Raw genomic sequence first — 14,704 nt, forward strand, 5'->3', positions numbered from 1 at the left:
CGCCCCGCCCCCTGGGCGGTCCGCGCTCCGAGCCGGCTGGCGTGGCGCGCTGCGGTCTCGCCGGCTCGGGGCGAGGGAACTTCCAGCCAATGAGGGTGCGGCACGGGAGCGCCCCGACAGCCACCGACGTGGCCCTTGACCTGTAGGATCTTGGGTAGATCTTGTCTCTAGATGGACAGGAAAAAGCTGCTCTCGGTCTAGCTTAGGAGTGACACACGAGGAAAAGAGGAAGAAAAGGAACATTTCTGTATAAAAAGAGTTACGTTTGCATACATATCCAGGTCAGGGTTTTTGAGGGTGCGTAGTAGGGGAGTGGGACAACCCTTTTTTTAGTTCAAAGCCTGCACAAAACCGTAACCCAAAATCTGCTCTTTTTATTAGAACGTCCTAACTTGGAAGAATCACTGTGTAGTGTTTCTAAAACACATTCCCAAAGCCGATCTTCGTGGCCAACCCTGTAATCTCAGCGCTCCAAGATACACAGTGAGTTCAAAGCCAGCCCGGATTACAATGCCAGACCTTGTCTCAAAAAGCAAACGTCAGAATGAATAAATAAAACTCATATTCCCAGATCCCATCGCAGACCTATCGAATTCCAAGTAGAGGCTTCTGGGAACAGTGTTTTACAAATGTTCTTTCGCGATTCTTGGGACGTAACAATTTCTGGAAATACTGTTATATTTTCCTTGCCTTGGAAATACAATCTTCCCCTGTTCAGGGCAGCAATGGCCTAACCTTTGTGAGATAGATTCGGTGTTAAATCACTACCCCTCTGTATCTACTACTTATAATTAAGGAGGTTGTAATCAGCTCTTAAAGGCTTTGGTTTTCTTGTAAGGGATTGACACTTTAGAGATTTTAAATGCCTGTAAACTTAGCCCTTCCACAATTTACACTACGTGTCTGTCAAAGCAGGGTTTCTGAAAAGCTTGGGAAGTAAGACCTGAATGGATTCCTCAAATCAAAAATTAGCTTGAGTTGAGTTGAGTGGCCAACGGAGTGATTAAAATGATGATAAATTGCCACATAATACTGTCATCATATTTTTAGGATCAGGGGACTTTGTAATACCAAGGAGCTGTGATGGGAACTCTAAAGAGACACTTGATTAAAACACATGGTAGCTGGCATGCAGTAACTAATGTTCTCTTTGTTGGATGAACTTTCTTTTCTTCCCCCAAAATACAGAGCTTGAGTCATCTTCTGATGACAGATTCCGTTTTCCGAATCTATCAGGGGTGCCTTACGACCCTGCCGGCAGCCAACCACAGCCCTCGATCCCTTCACATTCTGCCTGCCTAGAACTTGAAAACAATGTGAAGTTGCACATTGTTTCCTTCCTAGGCCACTTTCCTGCAAATTTTAACTTAAACCTGTCTTGCACTGCAACTAACAGTAGACTACATTAATGACATGTTCTGCCTCACATTAAAGAAAAGCTTTAATAAAATAAATCTCTGGTCACCAGAGAAAACATTCCCGCTTCTCTAAGATGTTCTTCCTGGCAAAACTGACAATAGCTGCTCATGGTCTAGGTTTTACAGTTTTGAAGATACTCTCACAGGTGTCCTCATTTAGCCGTCACAGAAAATATTGTAGAGTCTGTTCCACAATACAATCAGGTTAGGCGCTCAATTCCCAAAGTTTGCTGGCTCCAGGCAAAAAATAGCTAACTGGTCCCAGTTTCTCACACTTTAGCCCAAGACAATTTACATTACAAACAGCTGACTGTCTTAGTTAGTTTTCTCATTACCAAGACAAAATACTACACAAAGTGAAAGGAAGAAAGGTTTATTTGGCTCGCAGTTTGTAAAAGTTTCAGTCCAAAGCTGGCTGACTCCAAGGCTGGGTGGCTTGGCAGAGGGGCAGGGCAGAGGACAAACAGTTCACCGCGAGCAGAATGTAGCAAAACAGTGAAGGCAAAAAGCAGCAGAAGCCAGAAGATGGCAGAAGCCCTTTTCTGCCCCTTAAATTCCACCCAGGTTACCCACTCTCAGGGCAGGAGACATTCAGACTCAAGTGTAGGGCACCTTTATTCCCAGCAGGACACACCGTAAATCCAGCCACTTCTGAAAAGTCCCACCAGTGACCCCAGGCTTTGTAGGGACATGTAGACACAAGCCCTAACACTAGCCCTCAAGCAAAGAAAGACCTCCTTCAGATTCCATGCCACCACTGGGTAATAATGTTGACATTACTGCCCCAAAAGGCACAGTTTTGAGCTAGGGCCGGGTTCAGAAAGTGAAAATGACCCTAGTTGAATCTCCCTGCTTTCGTACCTGGAAGGTGGTGACCCGGTTAACATGTTAACCAATGCCTTTGCAGATACCCTTCACTGTGCAAAGGCCAACATTCCATTTCTTAGAATCAGTCTTGCATCTGGGAGCTGGAACTATAGCTCGGAGATACAGCCCATGTACAAGGCTGAGTTCCATCCCCAGCCCTTTAAAACAATTCTTGTGAATCTGCATGAAAATCAATGCACTAGGTTACTAGAACTGCAAGTAAAAGGTTCTATGATGACCTCCAAGGATAATCAGAAAGCTCCTTAAGTTTAATGCCAGAGTTAAAATAGTCTACCAAAAGAATATATTTTTCTTCTGTAAGTTACAAAATAATTTATCCAAAGTAATGTGGAAAAAAAAATCAAACACTTTTAAAGATAGATTAAAGACAGTGAGTGCAAGGCCAGAATGAACTACATATTTAGACTGTCTCAAAAAACTGAAAAAAACAAACTCCAAGAAGCTGTATGATAGAGGGAACAATTGTAAGAGCAAAAAAAGGAACAAGGGGTTTCTCCATATGATTTAGTGAAGACCCAAATCCGGAATAAAGTTAACATTATTTTCCAAATTCTGTAAAAGCTAAATTTAAAAAATGATCTAAAATAGAACAGTACGTAGGCAGGAGTGATGGCACATTACCTACAATCTCTGCACCTGGAAGGCTGAGAAAGAAGGATCACCATGAGTTTGCTAGAGTTCAAAGGCACCCTCAACTACATAGCAAGACTCTTTCATACACACACACATACACACACACACACACACAATGTGATTACAGTTCCCACCTATCTGATGAACACAAATCCAAGTCTGTCATTGACCAAGACATGGGGGATGGGCCAGGTGTGGCAGCACATCCCCACAATCCCAGTACTTGAGAGGGTGAGGCAGGAGAATCACTGTGAGTTTAAGGGCACCTAGGACTACATGAGTTCAAGGCCAGTCTTAACTATATAGCAAGACCTTGTCTCGAAATACCAAAAAAAAATAAAATAAAATAAAATAAAAAAAAGGGGGACAAACTGGCAATTATATCCTCTATGAAAGTCAATCCCTATCTTAAGTACAAATACAACACCCTTTGACTCAGATGTTTCTGTAAATTGCTACACACACGTACAAAAGGATTCACTACAGGGGTGTTATAAAAGCAAAACATCACATGGTAGCTGTTAAGTAAATTATAGAATCTTCACAGGATGAAAACCACCCCTCAAATGGCAGGCATGAGGCTGAGGAACTCAGTGTATTGACAAGCAAAGACAGCCAGGGCACAGTGGAGAAAAGCCATGTTTGACTCAGCATGCTTTTTATGCAAGGTAGGTATATGCAGGAAAAGAGATATATATATTTGTATTTGTTGTATTTTGTATGAAAAAATACTAGAAAAATAAACTGACATGATATCTCTAAATACCAGGCAGGCAGGATTAGATACAAGGATCAAGGCAATGGCTTTGTGAAATTAAAATTTCTGAATCATGTGACTTACCTATTAAAAGTTAATTTATTCAGAAATAAAACTTTAAAAGTATTAGGTTTCTCTTTGCTGTAAGTACCATGCCACTAAATCAAATGTACCATCCATCTATCCATCATAAACTGATATTCATCCTATCTATGGTGGTGAAGCTATAGCATACACACCAAGGCAGGCTGCTATCACTGGAAGCTCTAAAAGATTTGCTCTCATTGCCACGTGTGTACGTTTATAGGGTACTGATGGTTCCATGGAAAGAAAAAATGATACAAATTCTTAACCCTGCTGGTCAATGGTGAGGGAGGCTAATTTCATGAATTAGCTAATAGTACACAAAATAATTTGAATTTTCCAAAAGGTCTTTAACTCTTGCACTGGGTAAAGAGTAAACAGGAATGACAGATTCCCTTAACATGTAGAAATAAGATAGCACAGTGTGTGCTACAGAAGGGTACAACATTGTAGGCCAAAGCTGTAGAAGATAGCAGAAGTGGGTGAAGAAGGCACTACAGTTAGCAACTGGTTAATGTTCTACTTCCCACATTCAAAAAATAATAACATACGTTTTGCTGACTCCCCTCCTTTATTTTGAAAGTATTTTCCAACTGTTCTAGGTTTCTCTAAAGCTCTAAATAAATTCAAGCAGAATGTAAGCAGTTTTAAAGTGTTAAATATTACCTCTAAACCACTGACTCCCAAACTGGTAGTTAATGCTTTTTCAGAGTGTATGTCACTGCTTTTCTGCAGCCTGGGAAAAAAAAAAAAACTTCAAAATATATAAATGCCTCCCCATCTACAGAATAGCTTTGTATAGAGTAATTCCTTCAAATAAAACCTCAACTGTTACCATTCTGTAAAATACCTATGATATCTAGCCCTTACCTATGTTAAAATTGATAGAAAAATGTATCAGGTGGGTCTGCAGCTTTAAAAAAAAAAAGTAAATAACTTTTTATTTTCAAGCAGAAGGAACATGAGAACACATTCTGTCAACGAAGGGGGCATTTTCTCATCTCCTTAACCACTGTCCAGTTCTCTAGATTACTAGAACCATAGCCTGTTACTGGGGAAAATTGTATTAGAAATTCTCTCTACAAAGGCACCAAGGGTTTTCAGCAACCCATCAGCCACCCCATTATTTAAGAGCAAAGAAAACCCATTTTCTTCAGTGCAAATCCAACACTCTTCACAGAACCAAGCTATATTAGCTTTTTAAATTAAATTTCCCACATCTTTTCCTTTTATTAATGCAAAACTTGGTGATGCTAGTAAAATAAAGCTAAGGCATCTTTCCCGCTCCTGATTCCTGCTGGGAAATTTGTATTACCCAAAAGCCAGCTGCCTTGGGATTTTAGGCTTACTAAAGAGAGGGATTACTAATGAACCAGAAAAATGAATGACTACTGCTACTGCTAAGATTAAGGAACTGTCTACTATAGCCCATCTCGTATGTCAATGAACACCCAAGAGGCACCAGTGGCAAGAGTACTCATTTTTATTAACAGCTGAATTTTAAACAGAAATTGCATGGAGGATATTTACCAACCAACAGGAAACACCTGCAATGGGCTGCACACTTGTAGAACAGCAAACTTACAGGAAGTCTGTGAGGCTAGTTTACTTTACTGTCTTCCTTTTCAAGTCTCTTCACCGGCATATGCTTTTTTGAGGGCATGATCTTAAAAGTTTGCAATAAAATGAAAATATTTTGAAAACCAAACCTGAAAAAAAAAAAAAAAAAAGAAAACCAAACCTGAATTTCCCTGCAGTGGCATACATTTTTAGAATAAAGCATTTGGCCAGTTGAATGTTACAATATGGTGCCTGCTACACTACATTTAAATTTCCATTCCAATGAGCAACCCAACGGAACTTTTTCCGGAGGCTAGAATTAACATATCAATACAATTCCAGTGTAACTCACTCTACATGGACAGAATAGGCAGGCAATTAATTCCTATGTCAAAAAAATAAAATAATAAAAATCAGTGTACACAAAAGCAGGCAGGGCCCAAAACATCCAATTTACATGACAGAATCAAAGGGAATAATTTTAGAAGTCTGTTTTTTGAGCTGGGTGTGGTGGTGCATGCTTACACTCCAACCATCACTATCGGAGGCTGATACTAGAGGATCATAAATTCCAGCCCAGCCTGGGCAACTTAGCAACTCTGCCTCAGTATTTAAAACAAGAAAAAACTTTAAAGGTTTTGGGATGCAGCTCAGTGCCAGGGCCCTAAGTTTAATTGCCAGCATCAAAATAAAAAAATTTAAAAGCAGATACAAAGATACACAGAATTAATCTACATGCGTATGTTCAATAACCCCTCTCCCACCTCCCACACTCCAACAGACTGGTGAGGAGGAACCAAATAATTTGTTAATTGCATGTACCAACTTCTAGAAATAAACCCCATCACCATGTAATATTAACATGTACTAATAAAATATGATAAAAAAGAAAAGGGACCAGCTGGACTAAATGGCTCCACCAATACAGCAAAAAAAATTCCTATGGATGGAACTGCTAAATCACACGTCCAATTAGGGTTGGCTATGCAGAATGACACCATGAACATAGAGAAAGCCAAACGAACTTTACAAAGTAAAAAACTTTACCGGGTTATGTTTCCAAAAGCTTTGATGAGATAAATACTGATTCATGGTACAGACAATAAATAACATCCTAGCAAAATGGACCAAATGCTTTATTCTAAAAAATGTGCGTCTGTGGAAAAACCTCCACACTGAAAATATTTTTAGTTAAAATATTTTTATTTAAGCAGGCATGTCTTGCAATTTTAGTTTATTAGTAGGACTTTCCCTTGATTTTAAAAACTGGACTACAAAGTGTGTTACCAACTCCAGCCACTTAAAAGTCCCACATTTCATGTATCATGACGAAACTTTTTAAAAGTAGTAGCATCCCCTTCCCTCCAAAAGAATCACAGTATCCACTCTGGATATTTTAACAGTTTATTTCTATTTTAACTAGCCCTCACACCCAACTCTTTTGAGGGCTGAGTCGATTTCTCTCTAGCACATGGTCTACAGCCCTTCCTCCCCTCATGGTAATTTTCCTGCTATCCTTTTCCAAAAAGAGTCTGCACCGCCCATCATGATGCACATTTAAAATTGCTAAGTTCAACCCTCAAAATGCAATTTTATTGAATAAAGCTGAGAAAAGCAGTAAATAGACGAAAAAATGCATCCACCTAAATAAAATTTACTTATTTACAAAGTTCAATAACTGTTAAGTTTTCACATGCAAAGGTTATGCACAGGAGAATGTTGGTAGAAGCACTTAGATGTCTTGAAATGCTGAAAGCAATGAACAGACACACAAACACATTAGGGACTATAGGTCAGTTACCAAACCTCGGCAGTCCCCACATAGTCACACGTTGTAGTTCCAATTCCTCTTTTTAGGCACAAATTCCCACGTTGTTTATAATGGGTCCCAATGACCAATGAACTATGGTAGCAAGTCTAAATATCCCTTCATTTATAGAACCACCCATCCTATTTGGGAAGTATGCAACATGCCTCAAAAAATAAGAAGAGAACTTTTAAAGCCCAGATTCTCCTCAGTAAAAATGTAAATGAAGAAAAACAAGTAGTGTCTGTGCAATACAGTGCAGTATTTTGTACAGAATATTTTTAAGGCCATGGCAGTCTATAAATTAAAACTGGTATTCATTAAAAGAATTACTGTTGACTACACTCTGAGTGTTCAACACATCTGAAAATGCACTGTCTACATAAGTGGTGCTTAAAACAAGAAACAAAATCACACACAGTGTGAGGCAACATATAAGCAGGTGTACCAGCGTTATATGTACTACAGCCATCTGTATGAATAACAATTTACAAGTGAACCAGTAGTAATATGTCCCTTTATGTATATGGAGATCACTAAACTATAAAATATGTTCATTTTAAGTTTGTATACATTTCTGTATCATAGAAGCAAACAATAAACAGCATCAGTTCCTCAGTTCTCTGTGCGATTGACTATTAACCAAGCTGTAGACACTGTACATGATTATGTTAGACAAAGCAGGCAGGTCTAGAGTTGTCACAATAATCAAGACGTCTAACGGCACCAGACAAAAGAGTGCCAAATCTTACATCAGTAAGAAAAAAATAAGAATTTTATCTGTTTATAAGTGTCTTTTGTGCTGAAAGTCAACTTCATGACTGGATATAAAAAGTCAAGGGTTAAAATGTCATGCAGCAGCACTGACTTAATGACTGGAGATAGAAAGAACAGGTATTTGAACAAAGTCTGACATTCTTAACAGGCTTTATTATATTGGCTAGAATACTCTAAATTCATGAAAGCTTTTGAGAAAATCTTCAGTTCCCAACCCCTTAAAAAAGTGTACTGAAAGGAAAAAAAAGTTTAAAAAAAATTTATGATCTGGGCAGATACAAAACAGCATGCATTACCTCCTCCCACACTCCCAACTGTCATCTCTGATAAAGGATTCTCAGAAAGCAGAATGTTTGTAAAATTCATCAGGTAGGAACTCTCCAGTATAAAGAACCAGCAACACATATATGATGCCTCTGCTACCTGCTTGCAGACCACTTTTTAATTCCTAAGATGTAATTATACATTTCACATGCATTTGTGAGATGAGATAAACATTATGTTTACATCTCACATTAATCAGGCTTAAAAGGTTTTCTAAATACTGTGTGTGGCACTAAAATTTCATGCTGTATCAAGTCATTATCAGTATTAAGCTACTGGGCTCTATAATGAAATATAGACATTTACTGAAAACCAATATAAAAATCTGGCCTGGAAAGACCAGATGGAAATATGCAACTTTCTGCATTTAAGATGGTGAAAAGTATGCATTCTTTTTGTAAAAATAAAAACAAACAAAAAAAGCTCTACACACTGTTTAACACAAGTACAGTATGTGTGAGAAGTCTTTTTGTGTATGCTGACTTTATCATGACAACTCTAGATGATTCTTTATAAAGGAAAGGGTTACACATCTTCAGCAGTGCACATGAGAAATAAACTCTGAAAAAGGCAATTTCTTAGGTTTAGGAAGGACCATATTCTGGGAAGTACTTCAGAGGAACGGATAATAATTCTAGGGTTATAGCCAAGAAGGACTGGAAGACTTCAGGAGATGTTTCAGCTTCTTCTAGATTTTGAATGTTGAATAAGCCACTGAAGTGTGATATCTAAAGATGGGGGAAAAAAAAGTGTTAAGGACACCAAAGTTAAACACAACATCAAACAGAGACAATATTTAAAAGCACAGCTAATTCTAGGTACTTGCTGGATGACTTCTGCTTTTTTACATCTGTATTATTGTACTATGTTAACTTTAACTTCACAAGGATAGTATGAGAAAATACCAGAGAATGAAGAATCTTCCGATTTAAAAGTTAAATTGTGATCTGGACGTGGTGGTATACACCTGTAATCTGCTAGCACTCCAGGAGACTGAGGCAGGAGGATCAAACACTAAGAACCCAGGCTGGGGCACCTTAGTGAGACCTGGTCTCAAAAAATAAAAAAAGGACTAGTGGTATAGCCCAGTGTGAAAGCCCTAGGTTATATCCTCAGTACTGTGAAAGAAAAAAAAGGCAAATGAGTAAAACTGTGTGCAGGACAGTTGATGCTATCCTTTATTCACTGCCTATAAAACCCAGTACTATGGGCAAATCACCAGGGATGCAAAGATATAGAATGCCCTGCCCCAAAAAATCTTTAAAGCATAATACAAATGACATAAAAAAAATTTGAATTTAGGAGGCTGCCCCACAGAATTCCAGGCAAAAGAAACTGCAAAAGGAAAAAAGAATCAAAAAGCGCCTGCCTGGCAAGCGCAAGGTCGTGAGTTCGGTTCTCGGTACCGGAGAAAAACCAAAAAAAAAAAAAAGCATGAACCAGTGTGAAATTCTTTGTGGGCTTTTTTGTTTTGTTTTTTATTTTTTGAGTCAGGGTTTCACTATGTAGTTCAGGCTAGCCTTAACCTCACTACATTGCCTAGGCTGGGCTCAAACTTGTAGCAATCCACCGGCCTCAGCCTCCCAAATGCTGGGATTATAGGCGTGCACCATGCCTGAGTGTTATGGACTTTAAGACATGGAGAAAACATGGCTAAACCATGGAGGTAGGAGAGGTGGTTGACCCTCTTGTGAAGACAAGAGCAAGGGGTCACAACTTTGCCCCTTTGACATTTTACTGAACTAAAAGCAAAAAGGTTTTTTCCTGTGTTCTGTAGAGCATCTGCAGCATCCGTGGCCTTAACCACTATATCCCACTACCAACCCCACCCCCAACGTGACAACAAAATGCAGAATGTCTACTGGGGTGCAAAAGTGTCCTGAGTTGAAAACCACTAGGTAATAGGTAGCCAGATAACATAACAGATGAGAAAGCGTCTTCTGGTCAGAATGCGTATGTGAATCACGAAGCTGCTGACTGAAACAGTGTCCAAAGGAGAACAGCTACAGGAAAAAGGACTAAGAATTCAAACTGTAGCACACTGACACATATGGAGACTTCTGACAAGTGTTTTAGGCCTACAGATCTAAGGAAGAGATGTAGACTGGAACAGTATAATATAGGTGGCAGCTAAAGCTAGAGTAGCTGAGATTAGCCAGGAAAAGCACATACAGAACAAGAAGAGAAGACAGCTGACTCGGAACACTGAATTACTGTCTTGAGTTCTTTAAAACAGGTCACCACCTAAAGAATATTTGAGAATCTATTAGAAGCAATGCTCTACCCTCCAAGTTTGAAAAATAAGTGCAAATTCAATCTTGCAGTTTCCCAGGCAACACATATTAGAGAAACTGTAAGACACACACAGAAAGAACAGCCTAGAGTTGGGATCTGAACAAATAGGACTTATTCACAGTTGTAAAAACAATGACTTAACATAACTGTTGAAAGGGCCCCCTATATCTCTTACTGCAATACCATGTAGTAAAGGAGAAAAGCAATTTGGAAGCAAAGTGTTCCGAGTCAGCAAAGAATTCACTAAAAATCAAAGAAAAAATTTTCTGGATAGTGGACAGAAAGCAATATCCTAAAGACAAATACTTAGGCTAGATAGGTAGGAGAAGTCATATACCATAAAAACTGTCACAGGAAGTCACACATACAAATAAGCTTTGCAAAGATCATGTTCCCTAAAGTAACACGTTCCATGTGATCTGAGAACACATTCCTAATGAAATTAAGGTACTTCCTGTGCCACATAAGGAAGCTGAAAGTGTAATATACAACTAAGTCCAACGAAATAACTTTTGGGAGCAATTCAATAAATTAAAAAATATGGAACCAAAACACGTTATAAAAAAATAAACATAAATAACAAGTAAAAAAGGATATTCTAACTTGGTAACTCCAGAGGTGACTGTTAGTTACATTTCGTGTTCCAAATAAAGACATTCTGATTTACAAACTATCTTCTTTGACTGTCAGTTTCCTTAGACTTGATAACACTTTAAGTAAACCAACAGTTCTAAAATTATAAACTTGGTAACTACTGAGCCATATAGAAAGCTATGAATATTAGCCCCAATTAGCAACTAAAGTTCTCATCATCTCTGGTGCATCTCCTGCATAAATGACCTCTATAGACTTTTTTTCAAGCAAGTATTTGGCTAGTTTGTGACACTGGTAAAAGATTTTTTTCTTCCTTCAAATGCTTTTTGTTTTCTATTTTCTAAAATATTAGAGAAAACAGAAGTAATAAACTTACAGAATAGCACAATGTACTAAAAATTACAATTAGTGCAGAACAAGATTTTCTTTGGCTAATGCTTTGCTCTGATGACTACAGAAAATCTAGCAACATCTCTGGTCTCTGCTCAATAGATGTCAACTTCATCCTCCTGGTTATGACACCAAAAGACTACCTCGAGACATCACCATGTATGTCCTGGCAGGAAAACTTCCAGCTGACAAACACTGGTGTAGAAGTCAATGCCCTGCTCTAGTGGCAGTGTATCTTAAAATTTTACTAGCATGTCTCCCATGCACAAGTAACACAAAAAGACTTCAAATGAAGTCTGAGTAACCATAAATGCTTCGTAGAGTTCTCAAATTATATCAGTGTTCACAAGGTAACAAGTCTAACTATTCAACAAAGGAAAATTTGTGGCAATCAGCAGAGTTCCCTGAGTTAACACTTTTTTGGGTGGTCTTTAGAGGAAGTCCAGAATCACTCATAACTATACGCACTTTCAGTGCATTAGGACATTTTTGGAAGTAGGGACACAGGTGTCAGGTGGAGGAAAAAAGACTGGATTTAACTTGAGAAAAAAGTTAAGTGTGTTAAGAACAACTGCATATTTAATTAGGGCTAAAGAAAAGAAAATACAAGTATCCTTTAAAATATACTATTTATTAAATTCATTTTAATACATTTTTATTACATAGTCCCTCACCAAATTAGTTTAAGAGACTAAAGAATGAGCCCTAGGTAGGTGTTTCGGGGGAGTGGGGTACCAGGAATTGAACTCCAGACCTTGTGCTTGCCAGGCAGGCACTTGTGCCACTGAGCTATAGCCCCAACCCAGTAGATATTTGTGTGTGTGTGTGTATATGAATGGTTTTAAATTCAATGTACTATACTGAACAGTATTCTAAAAACATACATCAGCCCAGAATCTCAGAATATGACTTTATATGGAAATAGGGTCTCTTCAGAAGTAGTTAAAATGAGATCATGGTGAATTAGGGTGGGCCCTATTTTCCAGTGACTTGTGTCCTTTTAGGACAAGATGGTACTTTGAAAGGGGACAAAGCCATGTGAAGTATGGCTGTGAGGCAGACTGGAGCGGCTCGTGGACAAGCCAAGGAGTGGCAAGAGTTGCTGGCACTGAGCACAAGCTAGAAACAGGCAACCTCCCCTAAGCCTCTGGATAGACGATATACGACACTGCTGACACCTTGATTTTAGATTCCTAGCCTCCTGGGTATGATAGAAAAAGTTTCTGGGACTTTAGTTTTACTTTTGGAGTACTGGGGATTAAACCTGAGGTCTCCTGCATACTAAGTAAGCACTACTGAGCTATATATTCCCAAGCCAGCTTCTGGGTCTTTTGGTTTTTGTTTTTGAGACAGGGTCTTGCTCTGCAGTTCAGGCTTGCAGTTCGGGCTGACACTGAACTCACTATGTTGCTCAGGTTGGCCTCCAACTCACTGCACTCTTCCTGCCTCAGTCTCCCAAGTGCTAGGATTACAGGCACGCACACCCAGGCCTGGCTATCAGTTTCTGTTGTTTTAAACCATCTAGTTTATAGTACTTTCTTTTGGAGTTTTAAGAAATTAGTATAGATATCAAGTAGATAAAAGGTATTTTTGGCTGCCACTTCTAACAGAATGCTCACATATTTTTGTAAGATAAATGAGAAAATGTTATAATGCCTACAGACCAAGTTTCATAGTCTTATTTCAAAAATGCCATTTTGTTACAAAGCACAGCTGAATACTAGCTCTGTAAAAATTCATACAATAAATTGGTTTCACATAATGCTTAAGCTCAAGGCTGTACTGCATTTATATCTTTAAATAGCATAGAAAAGATTTAAGATGTTATAGTTGTTATCAATGGGTATAATGTGTAAGTTTTTTCCAGAAGCAACAGCAAGATTACGTTGTAAAGAAAGTCACTTTAACAGAAATGGGGATAATAAACAGTAAGAAGCATCACATGTATCTTCCAGTATTACCCACTTCTTTAAAAAGTAAGTCATTTCTTACCTATATTATCCTTTTCTTTGCAAGAAATTGAATAGCAGCAAATTTCTCTATCCTGAATAGCAGACAGATTCCTGTAAGAAGCAGGATTAAAACAGTAAGTCTGTGCTTAGAATAGTTGTTATATTTACCATTTTTTGCTCAATTTTATGTGTTATTTTCATTACTATGCTGAACAACATATTTTATAATTACTGAACTTTTAGGGATTCATTTCTCTGCTAGCCAAATTTACCTACTAAAAACATGGTTATGATCATTACTGAAGAATACAATGATAGTAAACAAAATAAAATAACAGGCAAAATAGTGTAATTTAGGATCAAATTTTTAAAACAATATTACTCATTCTTAAAACATACATTTTTTCAATTAGCTGTTTCTCATCCAAGGCATTTGGAAGATCTCTCTTATTTCCAAGTACTAGTACCTTTAAACAGAAAGAACATTAAAGGTAAACTTTCATGTACAAAAAAAAAAAATCACAGAAACGTATCAATATATGAAGACGTAAAAATTAATATGTGAGCACATGCTTTAACATAAAGCATTATTTGCATAAGTGGTGGCCCATTTCATTCACTTAGTTATTCACATCAGCATTCACTTAATTACCATTGCATGGATGACCTGAATTCAGTATGTGGTTGTCAAGTTCTATTTGAAATGGTCTAAGTGTCACGTAAACACTAAAAACAAAAGGATCGCACCAAACACTACTGACTTCTACTATTTATTTTTGGAGTCACTATTCATCAATAATCTACTTTTACTACCTGGCTCCTGCTTGTTTAATATGGTTATATAATGAAGCTTAAAGCAGCAAGAACTTGCTAATGTTCCTGTACTTTTTTCCAGTCTGTCAAAAGAAGACAATCCATCAAACAATCTAACCCATCTTCCTTTGTCACCTTTAGATCAGTCAGGGTGAGATATCTGATCCCTGGTAAGGCAGGCACAACTCCCCTTCTCTGCCTGAAGCAGTTATAAGTAGGCAGACCATAACCCAGTTATCCTTTACCTATGAGTTCTTTCCTATCACTTCTCAATGTCTATCATATCTCCTAGATTAAATTAACCCTTTCAAGCTTTACACTAGAGAAACAATGCGGTGCTTGCACATGTATGTTTGATTTATTTCGCTTATGAGTATGGTCTCTAGTTGTGACCATTTGCCTATAAAAGCCT

At 38.1% G+C, this 14,704-nt stretch overlaps 1 protein-coding gene across 1 annotated transcript in view; it reads right to left on the bottom strand.

Moving 5' to 3' along the window:
* Positions 1-5,245: 5,245 nt before the first annotated feature.
* The window catches only part of Arl8b (ADP-ribosylation factor-like 8B), a gene marked incomplete in the record, with an annotated part of 45,571 nt that continues 36,112 nt past the window's right edge, over positions 5,246-14,704 (bottom strand). Inside the window, 4 exon segments of the mRNA XM_013513729.1 lie at positions 5,246-5,489; positions 5,522-8,976; positions 13,520-13,590; positions 13,879-13,946. Of these exon segments, the coding sequence (XP_013369183.1) occupies positions 8,927-8,976; positions 13,520-13,590; positions 13,879-13,946 (189 nt within the window).

The sequence above is a fragment of the Chinchilla lanigera genome, unplaced genomic scaffold (genome assembly GCF_000276665.1).
Source record: "Chinchilla lanigera isolate Chin_1 unplaced genomic scaffold, ChiLan1.0 scaffold00020, whole genome shotgun sequence".
Taxonomy (NCBI): Eukaryota; Metazoa; Chordata; class Mammalia; order Rodentia; family Chinchillidae; genus Chinchilla; species Chinchilla lanigera.